Below are 21,457 nucleotides of genomic sequence, written 5' to 3'. Positions count from 1 at the left end.
ACTTAGCTTACATGTTCCTAGACCAGATTCTGCGTAGGGCAGAATGACAAATACTTTTCTTTCCCCCAAAAAATTAAAGTAGTAAGTAAAATAAAATCAAAAGCAGCTGAGAAGGGGGGAAGGGGAAAGGGAATAAAAACCCAGGCATGCTGAAAACCAACTGCTGGCTGACTGCAAATCAGGAGAGGGAAAAATCTGCCCTGAGCAGTTAGTTATAAAGATAACGATATCCTTCATGAATTGTGGGGTCTTTTTAAAAATAATCCGCCTTGACTAAATTAGTGGAGGAAAACTGCAGGTTTTAGACACGCACTGGAGATTTGGGATGGTACAGCCCTGACTTCACTGGCTTCACCTATTCCTAGTTCAAATTGGGTTTGACCATTACCACCATCAAATACCTGCTCGCTGACCCAGACAGGCTGAACCAGGGATCCCCATTTAATTCTGCATCCCCATCTTCTACAAACAGCTCATGTGGTTGGCGGCAGCTTCCAGGGGCTGAAGGGATGCCACCCCCGGGAACCGGCAGCCGCGAGGACAGTGGTTTCCAGCATTGGCATCCCAACACCTTAACCCAGCTTTAGAGTTATTTTTAAAACATCAACAAAGCATGGGATGCCAAAGAGGCCAGATGTCGGCTCGTTCTCGAAGCTGGGCTGATCTTGTTGCAGAAAGGCAGAGAGAAACAAGCAGCCACCACGCTCAAGATCTCAACAACGTGCTAAAGGCCAACGTGCTCTTCTCCCCCCACACCCAGACTATTTTTTCCTTCAGCTATTTCAGTTGATTGGGGCTATAATAAGAACAGGGAAACTAACACCAAGGTTAAAAGTTCCCAGCCTCAGTTTGGAGACAACACACTTGGATCCTGTTGGTTCAGGTTCCAACGGGTTTGTGTGCATGTTACACACTGATTATTCTGATGCATGGGACTATGAACCATTTTATTGAACTACCTTCGAGCTAAAAAATCCCAGGCAAATGTTATTCACTCAGACAGATTGCCTATAAAGAAGCACATAATAAATAAATATAAAAATTCATTAGGAAGAAAATGAAAATAAATACCCACACTGTCTTGTTGGTGCATTCATCACAGGCTGCAAGGAACAGCAGCCTGACTAAATACTTTCAATATACAGTTTCCAGACTAAAATCAGTTGCTGAGCCACATGAGCAGCCCAGGAATAATTTATTTTTTAACAGAGGTTTCTCGATGCGGTTTTCTTTCCTTCCATCTGAATAATGCACAGAGATGGCACTTCACGGCAACTCCCCCACACAGAGGCTGCCGTTTTCCCAACAAATGTCACCTGAAGGACAGGGGGAAGCTGGAGGGAATCACCCCACGCCCCTGGCTGAAATCCAGCACTGCCAGAGGTTTTCACCCAGGCTGCTGTCCACTGCCCAGCGCAGATGCTTTCACAAGGTGTCAGGCTGTGGTTTTAAATCCTCAGAAGCTCAAGTTGTAGAAACGCAGAGACAAAGGACTGAAACCATTAAGCAGGTTTGTTACTGGATTTGCTGATTAAAAGCAGGGAGCTTGTAGGCAGCATCCGCAGCAGCGCAACAGCAGAGCAATGGCGCCCTGGGCTTGGGATTCCCTGGTACCCACTACCCACAGCAGGAATTTGCCCAGCAAACCCTAACCATGATTTTCTTTTAGAAGAGAAAAGGTTATTTAGCTATTTGACCAAGTCGAAACATGCTGCATACCCCCTATAAGCGGTTTTTAGTGCTCCTCTCCCTCAAACCCAGTGCTGCCTCGTGGTGTTTTCAGTCCTCACTCAGTGTGGGGTCTGTGCTGGCAAGGGCTGTGACCACGACCATTGCTTTGGGGCCAAAACCTCCACCAAATGTGGCTGCTAATGCTGATGGAGCCAGACTTTACAGCTGGTTAGGGAGGCAGAAGGAACTTGCAAGCACAGAGCAGTAACTCTGGATTCCCAGCTGCAGGTTTCCAAGACCTCCCTCAACTCTGTAATGACCTGATATTGATTTCCAGTCCTTTGAAAACATGAAGGACACCAACCCCATTTTTAGCGATTATGAGGTCTCTAATTTCATTCCAGGTCATGGCATTTGTATTTTCATTACCCGCAACCTCCAGGGTCATCACAAATACGAGATTACAGTGTCGGTGCTTAACGGCTGTTTAATTCAACAGCAGTTCAGAGTTAATAAATGCAATTCAATTTCTCAAAGCCTAGTGGCTTCCTGACCGGATAACGCAGCCAGCACCCAGCCTACCAAACCCATATGCCACCAGTTTCTATAGGAATTGAGCTGGTATACATGGGAGCAGTACATGAAATTACATGGTGGAAGTAATTTATTTTTCACTATTCACATGCTTTTCTGTTAATGTATAGGAAGCCTCAAGTCCTCTCCATCTCTGAGATGCTCTGAAAGGGAGGAGGAACGTTTTACTTTATTGTCAGGGATTTATAACATGACATGCTCTAAATATTTAGGAGGATTTTCCCTGAGATGTGGTAGCCTTCAATTAGTCTTTAAAGTGAGACTGCTTTAAAGTGAGGGACGACACAAAAAATCCTAACGCATCGCAAAATTTTGTGGTAGCAGTGCAGTTGCCTGCCTGGCAAAGCTGCTCCTGCTGACAGGCAGAGGTTTCCCTTTCTTGTCACTTTTAGTGTTAATCTTTTCTTATTACTATTATTTTTGAGTCCAGGAAATTCAAGTGATGAGCTGACTACAGCCTGCAAAGCACTGATTAATGGTATCAAGGTGTGAGGTATAATGGTTTAAGGGTGGTTACAGAGCAAAGGGGATATACGGGCACCCAGGCACGTACAGAAAACCCAAGGCATCGCCTCTCACTGCCGCCTCCTTTCCCAGAGGCATCTTGGACCAAAGTCCAGGGATCCATGTTGTGATGTTTATAAGTTAAGACAATTTAAACCACTCCAATGTACTCCAAAGGTTTTTAAGTTGCTATCTTTGCTCCCAACTTCAGGGGTCCCAGCAGCTGAACAGAGGACACATGAGCACTTGTAATTTTGTATTTTCCAGGAGAGATCATAAATAGTGCCAATAACTGGTTTGTTTTTTAAAAAAGCATAATTTTCTGTAGACTATGCAAACGCAGTGCTGTACAGCATAGACAGAAGATGCAGAGAATGAACACGATTATTACTGTTTTACTGGCCTTAATTGCAAATTCTCTCTTATCTCTTTCAACACTACAGCTATCTAAGAAATCAAAGCAGCATAGCACAGCACTGCGTGCCAGCAGAAACGGGCACAGGAAGCGACAGCGAACACCGGTGTGGGGGATGTCCATCCTCACAGGATCTCCCTCCACCAGCCAGCATGTTTGTGAGAGGCACCAAGCATCACCCTGACCCGTCCCATGCCAGCCAGCATCCCCGGGCACACACGCAGATGCTACCGGCACATCCCTGCACCGCGCTCCAGCAAGCAGCGCAGCAGAAGAGCTATCGGTGCAGAGCCAGCTCTCTGCAAACCTGCGTGGGGTTTAGCAGAAATAACAGGGTTTTCCTGTTCACTCTCAGCTGCGCAACCTGGACCTGGCTTCCAAGCCATAATCCTGCCTCATCCATCATCACCAGCAATGAGTCTCCTTGTGAAATCCAGCCCTCAGGTAACCTGTTAAACTAAATAAGGCTGCAGAGCAGAGTGTGGTGCTAATCATCACCGCTCTCGCTAACAATGAGCAAGAGCATGGCTCATTCCCTCCTCTCCAAGCAGCCTCTGCAGGGAACCTCAGCCAAAAACCAGAAAAAGCCTAATTTTACCTCTAATGGAAGTGGTTACCTTGGGATACAGCTGGATCTCAGGCCTGCTGAACGAGACCAGGGTTATTTTTAGGCAGTTGACACCCTGACTATCACTGCTTTTTAAGGACTCTGCAGCCAGTTGCAAAGTTACTTAAGGCTTGAGCTTTAAAAGCTTGAGCTTTAAGATAAAAGAGCTCTTCTTGTATAGGAGGAAAGCTCAGCTGATCCCACCAGGATCTGAACCCTGTCTTTGGTATAGATGGGGGCTTACAGTGGCAGGGAGATGGTCCGTGCCCTCCTCTCCTGGCGTGGACCGCATACAAATTTGGGAGTCAACAGGTTTGAGCTGCCAGGGGAAAGCTCTCCCGTCGGGCAGTGTGGCTCTCACAGCTTCAGGCCAGGGGCTCAGTCCCCACCACCAGAAGTCCTGCAGAGGCTCTGGTCACAAGGCAGGGAGGATGCTCCCAACTGGCGGCAGAAGTTGCTGCACTCGATGCAGAAACAACCAGCTCAACGGCAGCATAACAAAGTATTATCAGCCTTAACGTTGCTCCCCCTGTTCTATTCTGGGGGATCTCTTCCACGCATCTCAGATGGTATCTATTTCTTCCGAAACAGAAAGACAGCCTCCCCAGACCACCTCTGCATCCTGCTGTGGGCTGCAGCGGCAGACCGCAGCTAAACACAGCGAGAAGGAGCTGGGGCAGAACCAGGCTTGGCGAAGGCCCCTCAGCTCAGGGTGAGCTGCCTACAGAGGCAGATGCATCTCCACAAATACAGCATCATAAGCCACTGCCCAACACTCACCGTTCAAAAAGCTCTCAATTTGCAAGGGAAGGTGCTTTAGCAACAAAGGCAGCTGTCCGAGAGCACGTCCCAAGGCAGCGGCAGGGCTCACGAGCTGGCAGTGAGAACGCCAACACAGAGCCATAAAACTCGCCCTCCTTACATGCTGCCTTTGCAAAGAGGCTTCAGTGGTGTGTGGCACAATCTATAGGAACAGAGACGATGCTCCCCACGTAAGCGTTAAGACCTGGTGTTGAGCGGAGGCACTCCGGGTTTGTCTGCCACCTCAGTGCTCACGTTAGCAAGATCCTGGCACATCTATTAGCAGAGCTTTTTTCCCCCCTTTAATCTTTCCCTTTTTAAAAAAAAAATATTTTCATTTTAAACCACCTGCTTCCTTAGAAGCATCAGTAACCTCAAAATTCGTGACTCCACCATGACTTCCAGGCTCTCTCAGCTGTCACTCACAGCCCTGTCTGCGCACGGGGCCGTAAAGCAGAAAGACACAAACAGGGCTTTCTGGGTTTGGTTTTGTTTTTTTTTTAAATAGTACAGAATGTGCTAAAAAAAAAAAAAAAAATCGGAGGAGGAGGATGCAGCAAAAGACAAACGCATCCACCACTTGACACCACGATTAGCTGTCATCGGTTAAGTGGCTTGCACAGAGGCTGACGTCCTGCTGCGACCGAGCCTACTGGGGATGGGAAAGAGCAGCCTGGAGTATCACCAGCTCCTGCTCTCTTCACTTTCAAAAGTTACAGTGCTCAAACCACGAGAAGGAAGGGGCACTAAGAGGGGAAAGGGTCTGGGAACACAGAGCAGAAAGAAATCCTAACTAAGCAGGAATTAGCATTCACTGGCAGCAAAATCAGCCGCAGGTTTCTGCGTGGGACTGCTCCCTCCTCAGCCAGGGACCCGGAGCCTCTCCCCTCTACTGAACACGGAGAATGTGCTTCATCTAATGGCACAGCCTTCTCCCCCTGTCAATAAACGCCAGCTAAGGAGTAGTAGATAGTTAATTATGTGGCACAGATAAGACCGTTACACGCAGCACAGCTCAACACATTATTCACCAGGGTTCACGGGAGAAGGAAGGGGAGGAAGGAGAAATCCACAGTTCCTCAAAGAGCACTTTGATTCATGGAAGATGAGCGTTGGGACGAGGGTACGCAGTTTCCCTCTTAAGTAACCTTAAATAATCACACTTCATCTCATAGCAAGTACCAATACGTGACCCTTCTGAGCTTTCTGCTGCAGACACACAGGTTACAAGCACAGCACAAGTCTCTCTACCTGTTGCATATGACATGCTAGGGACATCAAAGAAACCAGGGCACGCTGCACCCCGTGAAAATGATCACGCAACGCAAGAACTTCCAACCCGATTTCCAAGTCGATCATCGGCTAAACTCAGAACACCCGACCTCTGCTTAGAAATGCTTGCGTGAACGAGCTGCGTCCTCTCCCTGTGGCTCAGAAATATGAAAACAGAGACTTGTAAAGCAGTCTCTTAGTAATTAATTTCTACTTTTGAAACAAATGGCAGAGGACGTCTCCCGGCGCGAGCATGCTTCAGTAAATCTCACCCACCAAATAGGAAATCCCACACAAAACAGGCTGTGTCCGATAGCACCGGCATCTGACGTTATTTAGAGGCCAAGTTAGCTGTTGTGCTGTGTCCCAGCGCTCTGGAATGATTTCTCCCTTTAATTTCCACCTGCTTTCTGTGTTGCCAGCAAAGCCCGGCTGGAGACTCCGCAGATTTTCGGGAACCACCGGTCCAGCGGGCGCCGGTAGAGCCAGGGAGGCGGCGGCCGGTGCCGCTCGCCCGCTCGGCGGTCAGAGGCGGCGGCAGCCCCCGGCGCTCCCCCGGCCCCGCTCGGGAGGCAAAGGGCTTCCCGCCGCCGCCCCGCGGCCACCCCCGCCGCGGCCGGGCAGCTCCGGGGCGGCTTCTCCCGCTGCCGCCCGCCACCGCCGCCGCGCTTCCCGGCCCCGGGGGAAGTTTTGCTGCCGGAGGCGCGGACTTACCCAGCACGAAGCAGAGGAACCGCCGCGGGAGCAGGGCCATCGCCGCCGCTGCCCGCGGGCAGGAGCGGGGCGGCGGGGCGGGATCCTCCCCCCGCGCCCGGCGCGGTTCGGCGCCCCGGGGGGCTGCGCGCAGGGGCGGGCCCAGGGCGGCCCCGCTCCCCGCCGGCCCGGCCGCCCTCCTGGGGGTGTGGGGGGGCTGGAAGCACGGCCGGAGGCAGGGAACGCCTCTCCGGGGAGTTCAGCAGGCTCGGCCTGAGGCTGCCGTGCCCGGGGCCGGCGGCGCTACCCCCCCTCCTCCGCGCGGAGCGGGCAGGTGGGCGCCCGGGGACACGGGAGAGGCAACGGGAACGGCGGGAGAGCGCCGAGAAATCCCCCTTCCTCAGGCGCTTCTCTGAGCCCGCCTGCCACCGCCACCGCTCTCCAGCCCGAGGCTCAAAGCCATACCTGCCCTTTCTTTTTAGTGTTGAACATAGAGAATGCAATGCGATTTTAGGAGGAAAATGTTTTGTGGTTTGGTTTTTTTTTTTTTTTTTACTGAGTGGAAAATCGTAAGTGAGCTCCACCTACAGCCGACAGCTGCGCCTTTGCCTTGCCTGAACATGAGAGGGGCTGCTTGGGCTCCTCAGGAGCACATCTGGGATTAGGATATGCCCTTGGCAGTCTATTACCCCCGGGAGCAGGGAGGTCATCGCCCCACAAATCGGTTCTCTCACATTTTAACTTAGCTCTCCCTTTCAAAGAGAGAAGAACAAGGAAACTCGGAAGAACACCACGCTATGCTGAGTGTTTCACATCCTACACATTCCTGCTTTCCCAACAGAAACAAAACAGTTTGCATGCCAGAAAGCCAGTTCTATCCTAACCTATTAATAACACCCACCTAATTACAGAATCAAGTCTGGGGAACACAAAGGGCGGCATTTGCTGTTAATAATGTGGCAGAGCAAAGCCGACAGCTGCTCTCATCTTGATACGAACAGAGAAGAAACCGAAGTTGCGGCCTCACCTGCAGCTTCAGGACCAACTTCACGGTACTGGCTCTCAACGACAAGGCTGGGGCTCCAAAAGCCTTACTAACCTACGGGGGTTCTGTTCTGCTAAGAGGAGAGGGAATGGATGAGATCTGAAAACAGAAAAACACCCGCACAACTTTTTGAAGAAGGAATTTGAACCTTTATTCACAGGTAAGTAAGGCTGCTATTCTGAGCAGAAAATGCAGTTGGGATCTAGAACAAAGTACAACAAAGAGGCAGAGATGGACAACAGCAACGCACTGTCTTGTCATGCAACAGCACAGCATGACCCTGTCTGTGTCAATCAAGGATAATTCTCCTCACCCCCTGACCAGACACGTACACCTAAGCTGCCTTTCCTTTGTTTCCCAGAAGAGGATTTAAAATCTAGACCTCTTCTGTACAGCAATGACACAGGCAAACATGAAAGACCGGATACTCCCAGCTTTCCTCCTCCCCCCTTTAGCAACCCAAATGAAAAATCTCGGGGAGTAGGTCCTGCCCATTCTACCAGGCCACAGGACACAAAACAGGATTTAGAAGCCTACCCTCTGCTTGCAGCAACAGAAGTGGAATGAGAGACATGTTCTGAAAAAAAAAAATTAAAATCCAGGCTTCATCCTGAAGGAACCGTGGGTTCATCTCACCACTCTGCAGCCTGCAACACGCTTTTGAGTCAAAACGGACACGAGAGAACTCTCTGCTGCAGCATGGGATTGTGTAACTGCGTCCACCAGCGCTGCCAGCTCCGAAGCCTGGTTTTCTAAAATGAATCCCTCGCTGCCTCCCCCACGCCTCCCCGGTATTCAAAGGATACATGGAATTTCTACAGACTATTCAGAATCAGATTATCTGAAAGCACAAGCGTGTTGGCTATTTATTAACATCTTAGCAGCTACCACCATGCCTAAAATTAAGTGGCATGTAAGAACTGGGGGTAGTGTACTGCAGCCTAGAAAAGCCCTGCCGTATTAGAAAAGTCTTGCTTCACTGAAGTGTGATCTTTCTGCCTTAGAGAAACCTGCTGAAACGCTTGAACAAACTATGGGGAACCACAAAACTGGGGAGAATCATTTAACGTCTGCATAAACACAAAAACACCTCAAACTGACCTTCAGGTTATATTCTCTGGGATACAACTGTATATCATACAGCAATGCTACCTGAGTTTTCGTTAAGATCTGCTGAAATAAATCAAACAAGAAATACAGTACGATTCCCAAACAAACTGGTGTCTAGAATTTGCAAGAATCTTCCAAAGGGAGATGATCGATTCTTCATAATCAGAAAGCCATCTACTTAAAAAGAAAAAACAGCAGGTAAATTTTGCATGTACGCACTCGAACTGAAATAAAAGGAACACCAGCATTTTAGTACCCCAGAAAAACACTAGAAGCTATAATAATTTTGCTATGTACTGCTTAAGTACACAAAAGAGTGAGATTTCCTAGCTTCAAGAACCACGTGAGAGAAATTACTACGATAAAATAAAAGATACAATCTGTGTGCAACAAATCATATCTGGTGCTCATTTTTTTTATAATTCAATTAATTCAAAATTAAGTTATCACATCATCATTTAGGAGTACAGAGACCCTGTGCATTTCTTTATATTTCTCAAAGCACTATTTTAGTTATGCTTTGATAAGATCCCTCTCCATGGGTCTGTTTTTAGATTAATGTTATGCAGATTATTAATTTCACAGAAAGCTTCCAAGCGTGGACATTTGGTACTGATAAAATTTAAGGAAACAGCCATTTTTAATGCTGCACTGAGTAACTTCTATAGCATCACAATTCCTGTTAACTGCTGCCTATCATTAGGTTTAGAAAACAGAAAAAGGTTAAGGTTGCTGTTCAGGTAAATATGACAGCTGCTCACTAATAAGAATAAAAGGACTTTCCAGTCCAGAATAACTTCCCATTTCTAATGAAGTTACTCCTTCAAAATTAACAGAAGTAAAAGATCTATAAACATTCAGATGTCCAACTCCAGGCTAGGTCAGCCAAAGAAAAAAGGAAGATTATATAGTGCTTTACTTTAAAGCTGAATTTGAGTTGTTATTCATTAAATACTATGTAATACAGCTTGACATAAAAATATTATCTGTACAACTCTGGACATTTCATCAGCTTGCAAGAACATAAGGCTCTGAGGTGGTATTTCTCAGCGGACACTTACTCTTCAGGAAAGTCTGAAGCTGCACACGTACCGGAATTAGTATAGATGAGCTCTGAGCAGAATCATCTTTTCTTAAACATACTACATACTTGTTTCTTACTATGGAAGAATAAGAATTCTTTTTCCCCATTAATTACTAAAGACTTGGCTATTTCACAGCTCCCTCATGATGAAAGTAAAAATGATTATAGATCATCATCTCTTTAAGAAAGCAACAGGAAAAAAAAAACTATCATAGGAACAATTATGACTGTAAAGCCCACACACCATTTAAAAAAAAAAAAAAAAAAAAATCACTTGACAAGGCAAACACAACACATTTGAGGCTGTTAAAACCTTACTAATTGAAAATACTTTCAAGTGTAAGTTTTTTAGGGTTTTTTTATGAGTTTATGTCCGTATCTGCAGTCCTGTGGAAGTCAGATTAATATGAAGACTTTTCTTTTTTAAATTTTGATTCAGAGAGATATCTGTAAAAGCTCACAGGGCAGTCAAACGCCAAACTAATGAACTTATGTTACCCTAATCCCTTCAAAAGGAACTCAGCCAAACATGCTTGTTAGTTGAGATTCTTTCACGCTCTTCATCACTATGGGAGGTACAAGCTTATGCTGTATGTAAAATCCTATCCTATGTCTCTGTGTATTTAACACAATTCACAATAAGTCTTTCTGAAGGAGTCTTCTGGTCACTGATACTACTTCCCAGATCAAGGACTGAGACGAATGATCTCTAAGCATCTATTTGTACATTTAGTGCACCTATGGAAGCTTTTCTAGCCCAGGCTTCTGCTTCATCTTAGTGAGCAGAATCACTCTACTTCTATTTCAGTTCTAATATGGAATACGCAGCAATTCTGTTCAAGTTAAGGCTGTGTTATGGTTTACTCAGGCACTACAGTGACATGTGCACAGGCATCTGACCAGGAGAATTTAGTCTGATAAGCAACATTCAATGGCGGGAAAAGATACTTGGGTATGTAAAACTATAGGCATTAAATACTACTCATCTTGGAAGAAGTGATATTGATTTAAAACCAAACTGATGCCTTGACATCCTTGAAACAGGAGCTTTGAGACCAAAATCAGAGAATTTGGTGCAGTTTCGGGAAGAAACACTACAGAAGTATCGTACAGATCGTGTTTGTGGGCAAAAGTGAAGCTGGAGCATTGCTAAGGACAGTGTGGGAACTCGGCAGGGGCACTGCCAGCAGCCTGAAAGCAAGCGGAATACCAAGCTTAGTAGGAGACAGAAACAAGAGCCAACTCAAGGATGTCTCCTACAGGAGAATATATAGACACATCCCTGGAATTCTGGGCTGCGGTTTTAGCACGTTCAGCTTGCTGCAGCTTCCTGCAGCATCCAGTGCTGTCTCATCATGCAAGATGTCCTTTAACGTGAAAAAACTAACAGATACGCAACCTTACTCTGTTAGATTTCTAGTCCAGAACTGAATCTCATACATCAGACAGAAATCATCGTTTTTTAAACGAAAGTTGAGCCTATGCTGGTTTGTTTATGAAATGCTACACAAGAACTGGCCATTAGGTGTCACCTTTGTCCAGAATATGTATGACAAAGTTCTCCACTAAGTTAATCAACAGAACAGTTTGCATAATAAACCCCCAGTATACCAAGTTTTAAAGCCTGCGCAGAGCTAGCGAGCTAATCTGTTTACAGATGTTCTGCAAACGAGCTAGCAATCCTTAGAAACCATTGTTTCAGTGGATTCATTCAGGTACTTCATGCAGAGCTTTATACTAAGTTACTTACTAACCTAGTCAGGCTATACAGCTACACAAAATTCAAGTGTTTTTATTTCAATATATTTCTGTAGGCTAGAATACTCACTTATTTACAGTGCTTTTCCAACCCACAACTGGGGGTCGATTTCCTTAGAATGACAGAGGCCCATTCCACAATAGAACTGATTGATAAGCCACTTAAGATACCTTGGTTGTTTCTCCTCACCTCCAGCAGAGCATTCAAAATTTTGTCTCTACATGAAAAAAAACCAAAACCTGTTTACAGCACATTTTGTGCAATACATTTAGCACTTAGTTACCATGGATATTGGATCCATTACAAACGAGGGCAGAAATGAAATCCAAATACTCTCACCTGCTAGCCTCTGGATGAATTTGTTGAAGATTCTTCATTACTTTGTTAAAGCTGCTCAAGTTTAATGTATCAGTAGAAATAAAGGCATCATATGAATTAGTGGAGAAAGAAGCACATGTTTTCTGCAGGAAATTTTCTCCAGTATCCTAGAATTGCATCGAAATAAGCAAAAAGTGAATGGATTAAGTATTGTACAGGTAATACAACATATCTGTACTACTAATAAATATTCCTGTTATGGAAAAAGAAAAAATTACAGGTACAGATTCAGATCAATAAGTTATTCTAATACAACCAGTCATATTAGCCAATCTGTACATTAGAAATAAAACTACTATATGCATTTATGTGTAACTGACATTCCTGCTACTTTAAATTAGATCTGATTTGTATTTCCCAGAGGACTGGCATGTTTAAAGTTAAATCCCCAAAGGTAGCAAGTATATCTACATAGTTTATGAGAGCAACACCAGCAATTATTAACTTTGCCTTATCCTCCAAGGACCAACCTGAGTGAATACAAAATACTATATACATAGGCATTTCTTAGATTTATTAGAAAACCCAAGAGTTTCCCCTCCAGTATCCCAAAATCTTTCCTGTATAAAATCACAAGACATTCATATAAAAAAAGTGTTATAAGTGGAAACTCAAAACAGGAGAAAAATCTAACGCCTAGGTTCCAACTGGTTTAGGATTAAGAAAAAGAGACGGAGTATCACAATTTCATGCAGAGGCAAGTGAGTGGTGCTCTCACTCTTCTGCAGCACGCCAGAAATTTATGACACATGTTTTCTTATCCTAACATCTTTCTATATGCATTAAATATAAAATGTTATGGAACGAGAAGTTTTAAGGCTCTTAAGCTGCCATATAAAGGAGCCTTCGTAATAATTATTTACCTTTTTATTAACTTGAAGCGAGAAATTTCCTGAATCTTCAGCAGATGATTTCAGACCAGGGCACTTTGTTTCTGAAGGTACTTGCGCAGAGCAAGAATTTTTTGAAGAAGTTATGGGAAGGAGGTGCATTTGCTCAGAAGCAGAGGTGGCATCAGGTGCTTTCACAGAACTGGAGGCTGAAGCGAGTGTTTTATCTTGATCATTTCTCCGACTGTTATCAACAGGTTGGATTTCATGCCAAAGCTTATTTGTAAGTACTTGGAAAACCAAAGATTTGTTGTCTGATGAATTATTTACAAGTTCAACGCTTACTGGCTTTCCTTTTATTTTTTTCTGGTTCATTTCCTCTACAGCTAACTTTGCTTTATTAGTGTCTTTAAAGCAAAGAAATGCGTATCTAAGACATAAAATTTAAAAAGGAAAAAAAAAAAACAACAGAAACTAAATAAAACACGTATTAAATTACTATCAGTAAGAACATATGATGGTTATCTTTTGAATATTAACTGTATCTCACTTAAGCTCAACAGAAAATTTCAAACTCCTTAACTTCTCTTAAGCTGAGAAGCTGTCTAGAATGACAGATTTTTGTCAAGCTATTACTGTACCTACAGTAATTACTGAAATGCAGTTAAAACAATTTAGTGAACAACTCCCTCCTCTGTCCCATGATTTGCTTACTTTGACAGCAAAAAAATCTGAAACGAGTAAAACTTATATTAGTATACCTGTAGTTACCAGAATCCACACAGATAACAGGGTCAGAAATCCAGTACTTCTGGAAATGTGATCTTAAATCACCCTACAAAATAGACACATATTCGGGTTGTAAATGTATAGTGGGAAAGAATTCAGAGAGGCAAAACGGTACTACTACTATGTAAATAAGAACATGCATACCTCTGACACTGAGGAACATAGGCCACCAACACGGACAAAAGAACACTCATTTCCACTCTCCATTTTCTTCACGTCTAATAATAAATGTAAGAAAGCAAAGTGTTACTATTATTGCTTCAGTTCAGGCTAACATCTTCTCTGTAGAAAATGTAGATAGAAAAACCTTTAAAAAACATAAAAGAATGAAAAGTATCTTCTAACAGAAAATGAGCGTCCTGAGAAGCAGAAGAGGTACAACCAGAGAGAATGCTGGTCTGAACTAACAGGTACCAGTGCTACAGCAGGGGTAGTGTACTGTGAGGCCCCACCACGGAGCACACAAGCTCTCTGCTTTCAACGTACTGGGACTTCTAACCGTGCCCATCACTGCGGCCCAAGCCTCCAAACACAGACCATTCCCAGCTAACTCGTAAGAAGCCGGTACGGGGATGGAAGCAGAAAGAGGAGGAAGAGAAAAAAAGGGAAGATTTCCAGCTACGTGATTGGCTGGACATTTACTAAATTGAGTTTAACCACTGTAGGTAGAGTTTTCAAGGAAAAACATGGATGAAGAGAGCTGAATATCTGTAAAAAGATTCACTGCAAGTCAATAAAAAAATAGTTCTGAAAACCAAACTAACATTTTTTCCAAGTTTACTTATGCTTGTAGAAGGAACAGAATACTCAAATAATAAACAAACACCATTATTAGGTATGGCAGCTTAAAGCACACAACCTCACCTCTTAAATCAACCATGTCTTGTTTTTCTTGTTGCTTTTTCATTTCTTCAGCTGTTACTGAAAAATCTGCTACTGTCAAGTCCTCTTTAGCATCAAACCAATACTCATTCCCTTCTTCATTTTTCACACAGCCTTGACAGTTGAAATAAATTTCAGTGTGTTAAAATGCAGACCGTGGTATGTCATATGAATGAATACCAAATTTCTGTGCTTAAGAGCTTGATTCCAGCTGCCTACATGACTCGGTATTACATTACAAAGAGGTGACACACACTAGTTTTCACTTCTTGTTTAAGTAGCAAAATTTTTCTTCAAGATGAAAAATATAATATAGAGCTGACATAATGCTAAGCATTCCAACACAGAAAGGACAGTTGAGTACCCATATATATGTTTTACACAGGGTTTGTTTTTTTTCCAACACCTTAACTAACAAATAATGCAGAATTTGTACTAGAAGCAGATCGCTTACCACATTCCACGTGCTGATCTTTATGCTGTACTTCACATGCCTTGGAGGAAGTAGAGTCACTTGGCTGACCTCCATCAGATAAACATACGGTCTGTGGATTGTCCTACAAACATATTTCAGTTATATCATAGCACTTGCACCTGATTACACATCATTTTTCTGAGCTTCAGAACATTAAATGATTAAACAGGTAAATTTTTAAAAGTTAACCTACTGATTGTCTTCAAGAACCCCCAAGTTATTTTATTTAGGAAGGACAGTCAAAATTTTGGTCACATCAGCTACATTTGCAATTACTGTCAGAGAATCCCAGTTTGAGCCCTGAAGACTGTGATTGTATTTACATATACCTAAGACTATGCTTCACAACATAATGTCTAGGAAGCTCAGTAACGAAGAAGTTCCTACCATGTTGACTGAAATTTTCCTTTCTTGCTGTTTTGGTGCTTCAAAGTCAGCTTTGCTGGTGCCTGAAACAGAACTAAAACAGACTCAAGAATTTCATACAAAATATAGCACAACGATTTTAAATTCTACAATGATACTGAGTACTCTGAAATATTAATTTAAATATTTCCAAAAGCTCACAGTAAAATAAGGAAGATGTGCTTAAGAAATCTTAGCTTAAAATGAGAACCAAAGTTTTTTGATACTTTTATTTTATTTTGCACTGTTTTTGATACTTTTATTTTGCACTGATTGCAACCTGATACATAAAGCTATGTTCTAGGTTTATGTTAGGCTGCTTTTTCTTCATAGGAAAAACCTAGATGGCTTTCTGTGTGATGTTTCAATATACGTCTTTAAGATTTGAAATCTCTGTGCAATTTTTGATTCATTTTACTAATATGTAACAAGAAATTTGAAAAAGATCTCTAGTTTACCTGATGCAGTAAAAACTTATTGCCAAATTTGTTTTTATCTCCACTTACATAAAGTAACTGCACATGGTTCCTGAACATGCAGTACCATATGTCTGCCTGAAATATGAAGTTATTTTTCTATCATTCTTCATAACTGAAAGATAATCTTAGCAGAACAGCTGCTTATATGCCCAATATTATCTTTGTTGGCAGCAAAATCTTTTTGTTTTCGTGGTTTTTTGTTTGGTTTTTTTTTTTTTCCTAAGACAGATAACATTGAGATTAGAGACAACGATTTTAGTAGTGAAAGTGGAGAACCAAGAAAATTACCTGTAAATTGAAAATCTTTGCTATAAAGATAGTAAAAATACAACTTATATATTAGAACACTAGAGTAAAAAATTCCCTTAAAATAAAATCACTGTACCCAAAGTTCTGTGCTAGTCTTTCAGCTCAACAGTTTCAGCAACAAGATACACCCTGAAATAAATTCTAAGTTTAACATCTTTTAAACTCACTTCTCAGTTATTTTGAACTTTTAATAAATACCACAAATGAGGACTACTTACTTATAGCAAAGATCCCCTCTGAACAACTGTCAAAAAAGAAAAGAGTTGTCTTAATTTTTTGAAGAAAACAATTTGTATTAAAAACAAAAAGCAATTAAGAAATTACCTTGCAGGGAACATAAGAAGAGGAGACTTGGAACACCTTCATCTCAACTGATAGCGGTGGAAGTGCATTTAAAGGTACGCCCATTTTTATATTCATTCTCATACTGTTGTAACTCTTTTTTAGCTCTTCCAAAACCAACATGAGAGATGAACCTAATTCATTATTTCCATTACCTCTGTTAAAATATGTATAAGAAAATAAGATCAACAGGCATTTGAGTTACTTTACTGCTTCCAGAATTGCCCAAACATTTTACAGGGTTTAAAGATTCCTCCACACCACGCGAGAACCCGAGCTCACTCCTAACACACACAGTAGCTCTGGAGCCACACTCCGTTTCACAGCATTACAACCTGCTCTCTTGAACCCTCTCCTAAGCTATGGAGCAGACACGACAGTAAGGAGGTTTCATAGCTATTCCTGGCACTGGAAGGCGTTCAGAGGCAGGACTTCTTGGCTGAATTCCACAGTTGTTACAGGGCGTACGCTTTATCAGCTAGAGACTCTGCAGTCACTACCCCCTCCCCGTTTCTGCCTCACCTCTTAACAATTCTGCCCCTCCTCTCTCTTCTTTACCACCTCCTCCCCAGCTCCCCCTCTACGCAACTCATCCACTCCTAAAGGGATTCTCTGTACTATTCCTCCTGTACAGGAAGACATTCCTGGAAACAAACTATATTTTGCTGGGTCTGTGAATGCTACAAAAAATTTTAGGCTGAAAATAAGACTTGGCAGTTAGAAGAATGTAAACTCTTTTGGACAACAACCCTAACTATAAACACTATTACAAGCTATGGATAGAATACATCAGTAACATTTAGCAATTAATGCCTTTAACCAAGATATCCATTTCATTTAAAAGGATATTAAAGTACGTGCCTGCTAAAACACATGGTTTCCTCCAAAGCCAGTTTGTAAATCTTCAAGCAGTGCTGATAGCACATCTGATAATGAATGTTTAGAATCTGCAATTCTGCTTCAATTGCTCTCTGCAGTATTTTTTGACAGTAGCTTGATGCAGAATTCTTCACAGCTTGTTCGTCAAGGTGTGCCAGCCTTTAAAATAGTAATAATAAACAAAATCTTAAACTACTGATTCAAGGGCTTCAAGTTCATTATGTTTTATTTTGAAACAAGTAATTTTCCAGAAACTATTTCTCATATGATTCAAGGAAAAAAAGAAAAGAAAAATTAAATCAGTTCCTCCTATTTACTACACAGAAAAAATGCTGTCTTACAGTAGCTTTCACATTATAATCAGCCTTCACTGAGAGGTGGGAACTGCACAAGCACCATAATCATTTCTATTCAAAAAGTGCAGTCCTAAGAACAAAAAGCAACTTAGCAACTCTGTTGATCTACAGACGCACTTTTTTATTTCCACAGTCACAGAATAATTTAGGTTGGAAAGGATCTCTGGAAGTCTGCAGTCCAAACCTCTCTTCAAAGCAGGGCTAACTTCAAACTTAGCTCAGAGTCTTAGCCAGTCCAGCTTTGTTGGGTTTGGGTTTTTCTGTTCATTTTAAATCTCCAAGAAAGGAGACAGTACCAATACTACTCTCACTGTAAGAAACTTTTTCTTACGCCCACTTAGAATTCCCCCCACTGTAACTGCTGGCTCTTGCCCTTTCAGAACACACCTCTGCAAAGAATTTGGCTTAGTCTTCTCTGCAACTCACCACCAGATTGCCAAGAACGGTGGGGAGGCTTCCCACCTCCTCAGCCTTCCCTTCTGCTGGCTGACCAAACCCAGCTCCCTCAGCTCTCCCCACAGGTGCTCCACCAGCTCCCCTCCCCATCTCTGTGGCCCTCCAGTGGGTTTTCCCCAGTCTGCCAATCTCCTTCTTCCACTGCAAGGCCCACAGCTGGAGATACCTTTCCAGATGCAGCCTCACGAGCACCAAGCTGAGAAGAATCAACACTTCTCCCCATCTGCTGGCTGCACTCTTGCTAACGCAGCCCCAGGATGTGGTTTCCCTTCTTTGCCATGTGGGAGCACTGCTGACTTAAACTCGGCTTGTTCTTGGCCAGTCTGCAACTGCAGACCAAGGCTGCTTTGGTCTTTGTTCACAGAATCATCGAGGTTGGAAAAGACCTCGAAGATCATCCAGTCCAACCATTAACCTCACACTGACCGTTCTCAACTCCACCAGATCCCTCAGCACTGGGTCAATCCGACTCTTAAACCCCTCCAGGGATGGGGACTCTCCCCCTGCCCTGGGCAGCCCATTCCAACGCCCAACAACCCCTTCTGGGAAGAAATGCTTCCTAAGAGCCAGTCTAACCCTGCCCTGGCGCAGCTTCAGGCCATTCCCTCTCGTCCTATCGCTTGTTCCTTGGGTCAAGAGACTCATCCCCAGCTCTCTGCACCCTCCTTTCAGGGAGTTGTAGAGGGCGATGAGGTCTCCCCTCAGCCTCCTCTTCTCCAGACTAAACCCCCCCAGTTCCCTCAGCCGCTCCCCATCAGACCTGTGCTCCAGACCCTGCACCAGCTCCATTGCCCTTCTCTGGACACGCTCGAGTCATTCAATGGCCTTTTTGGAGTGAGGGGCCCAAAACTGAACCCACTCATCGAGGTGCGGCCTCACCAGTGCCAAGTCCAGGGGTAAGATCCCTTCCCTGTCCCTGCTGGCCACGCTATTGCTGATACAAGCCAGGATGCCATTGGCCTTCTTGGCCACCTGGGCACACTGCTGGCTCCCGTTCAGCCGGCTATCAGTCAACACCGCCAGATCCTTCAGGTCTTCAGCTCATTTTTCTCACTTGTCCAGGTCCCTTCCGACCCTCCAGTGTAGGAACTGCTGCGCAGCAGTCTTTGAACACCATCAGTTTTGCTAAGTCACAGACCACCTTTCAATCATGAAAAAAATCTTATTCGACATCTAGAATTCCAAACCAACATCAATTCTCCACCCACCTGTCAGTGTCTGTCTTTAAACCCCTACTACACAGCTCATTTTTTGATTCCTGCTGTTCCTAAACAAAAAACATTTAAAAAAGTTACAGATTAACATTTGTATAGACAAGATCTGAGCAACTTTAAGTTTTAAAAAGTTCCATCTATCAAAATCATTTGGTTGTGTTTTTTTTTAAATTACCTGAATTGGTGAACTTCTTCCAGCACTTGCAGTATTGCCACGTGAGTGGTCTTTCAGAGTGTCAGTAAGCTGCAAACAAATTTCCTCTGCACTACCAGCCCCACATGACCAGTCTGTATTGCAAGCAACATCTGCACAGGTTTCACAATGCCATTCCACAGGTCGAGATTTGTTCATCATTGTTATCTCTGTATTAATAGCTCTGGACGAGAGACAAACCTGAGCACTGGTACTTCTGCTTGTTGTAAAGCAAGCTCTAAAATCAGAACTCGCATCAACAGCCTGGTTAATTGTAGAGTCACCGGTAACGTTTTTCAGGTTTTCACAGTGTTCCAACTCTGAGTTCAGACAGCTGGTATTTCCACAGGAGGATTTATCTGCAACTTCCACCTCAGAAAAGGGATTCTTGCTAGCGAGAATTTCAGAGACTAGAAATTGGGTTTCAGCATCCTTTGCAGTGCAGTCAGTGGGGGTGGCACTACGCGCGCACACACCGGATTCTTCACAACTGTAGAAATCAGAGTCCCCTGCACGTTCACAAAATTGCACGGCTACTGCAGAGGCCCTTTCCCGTGGCAACAGGAAAGGATTATTTTGCTTCACTGAGATGCTGTGAATGTGTCTGTCATTCTTTTCAGTCACTTCTTCAGTTGTAGCGGTTTGGAGTGGCAGCGTGCTGGCAATCAGTGGTATGTCTTTCACCTCTCCACTTTCTAAACTGTCACATACAAGCAGATTTGGACAGACCTTTTCTTTACTCCCACAAGAATGACTTTCAAGTATACTTCCACAAACAACACTATGATACTCTGTTTGCTCATCCTGATGATCACAAGTCTCATCACTGCAATCTGGCAGAGAGTCCTGAAGCAGGTGGGGAAGCTCTGGCGTAGCTGCTTCTGGGCAGGTCTGGTCACCTACACCATGCTTGGAAGCAGGAGAACAATCTTCTGACATGTCAGCTTGATTTTGATCCTGTGTGACTCCACCCCCTGGAACTTCATGAAGTGGATCTATCAGCTTTAAGGTTTCAATTCCTATAGTCTCCCTTTGCTCAGAAAACTCACTTGAGCTATTCCTCTCATCAAAATCTTGCTCGTGAGCACTGAGATACTCCAGCTGTGAATCTTCACCTAAATGGCTTTTTCTGCAATCATCGCACATGCCACAATCAAAGTGTGTATTGTCACACACCCTTCCTAACAGATCAGCTTCTTTCTTGCTTTCACCTTCCTGTGCACAGCAAATTCTCATTCTGTTTTTATTGTACATTTCAGTATCTGCATCTAAGGATGAACTTAAATAAGGTAAGCTTTCCTCTGACAACTTTAGTTCTGAAACATTGGCAGAAGGTGCCTGGTCACAGCCAGAGTGGTTAGCTCCTGCTGCAACGTCTCTGACCAGCGTGTGCCCAGCTTCCTCAGCATACAAAAGAAGATGGGAGGTCTGACTGAAGCATCTCCTTTTGCTTTTAACATCACTGTTCTTTTCTAATTCCATGGTACAAACACTTGAGCCCTCCTCCTCAGAAGAAATCCACACAACTCACTTCCACTGCAACCTCTCAAAGTCATCAGCTCGTCTCTTCCTATCAGTTTCTCACCTTAATAAAAATTAAGAAAAGTTTGAGATACTCCATGGTATATAAGAGAACATTACTGTTTAAAAAAATACATTAAATTAACCAGCTGATTTTTACCTACTGCATGCTAGTATAGAAGCCAGGAATTATACAGTACGTTCTCAGAGAAATCCTAAGAGGTCATGAAAGGCTGTTAAAAGATTTTGCCATTCTTGCTTGTGTGATTTCAGTTGAGTAAAAGCATCCTCAGAGACCAATCAATCATCTCTTCTTACACTCTGGGACAAAGCTTCCATCCTCTTACCACTGAAGGATTTCTTGGCTGAATCATCAGAAGCCCTGTTGCTACAC

The 21,457-nt window shown here is 43.6% G+C and overlaps 2 protein-coding genes across 3 annotated transcripts in view; both read right to left on the bottom strand.

Moving 5' to 3' along the window:
- RAMP1 (receptor activity modifying protein 1) overlaps positions 1–6,891 on the bottom strand; it is a 31,092-nt gene extending 24,201 nt beyond the window's left edge. Inside the window, exon 1 of one of the 2 annotated variants that reach the window (XM_074872552.1) lies at positions 6,579–6,891. In XM_074872552.1, the coding sequence (XP_074728653.1) occupies positions 6,579–6,618 (40 nt within the window). In that variant the 5' untranslated portion in view covers positions 6,619–6,891. Of the gene's footprint in view, positions 1–6,140; positions 6,335–6,578 lie in introns of those variants that run through there. The other variant, XM_074872551.1, reaches the window with a different exon arrangement.
- Positions 6,892–7,803: 912 nt separating this feature from the next.
- RBM44 (RNA binding motif protein 44) lies at positions 7,804–21,024 on the bottom strand. The gene is made up of 14 exons (XM_074872356.1): positions 19,525–21,024; positions 19,344–19,402; positions 17,306–17,482; positions 16,427–16,601; positions 16,321–16,346; positions 15,297–15,369; positions 14,889–14,991; positions 14,417–14,548; positions 13,697–13,770; positions 13,525–13,598; positions 12,797–13,193; positions 11,895–12,040; positions 11,625–11,772; positions 7,804–8,886 (listed from the first exon to the last, which is right to left on the bottom strand). Exons 1-13 carry the CDS (start codon positions 21,022–21,024, stop codon positions 11,625–11,627), a joined length of 3,084 nt encoding a protein of 1,027 aa, XP_074728457.1. The 3' UTR covers positions 7,804–8,886.
- Positions 21,025–21,457: the final 433 nt, after the last annotated feature.

Source organism: Strix uralensis, chromosome 6, assembly GCF_047716275.1.
Source record: "Strix uralensis isolate ZFMK-TIS-50842 chromosome 6, bStrUra1, whole genome shotgun sequence".
In the NCBI taxonomy this organism is placed as follows: Eukaryota; Metazoa; Chordata; class Aves; order Strigiformes; family Strigidae; genus Strix; species Strix uralensis.
This window is presented reverse-complemented; position numbering and strand designations above follow the sequence as displayed.

Excerpts from the sequence above, each read along its gene's own strand:
- RBM44 (XM_074872356.1), bottom strand. The coding sequence starts at position 21,024 with ATGGAATTAGAAAAGAACAGTGATGTTAAAAGCAAAAGGAGATGCTTC. Across the intron at positions 16,602-17,305 it reads GAAACCATGTGTTTTAGCAG|AGGTAATGGAAATAATGAAT; the intron begins GCACGTACTTTA and ends ATATTTTAACAG. Across the intron at positions 13,194-13,524 it reads GTGGATTCTGGTAACTACAG|ATACGCATTTCTTTGCTTTA; the intron begins GTATACTAATAT and ends TTTATGTCTTAG.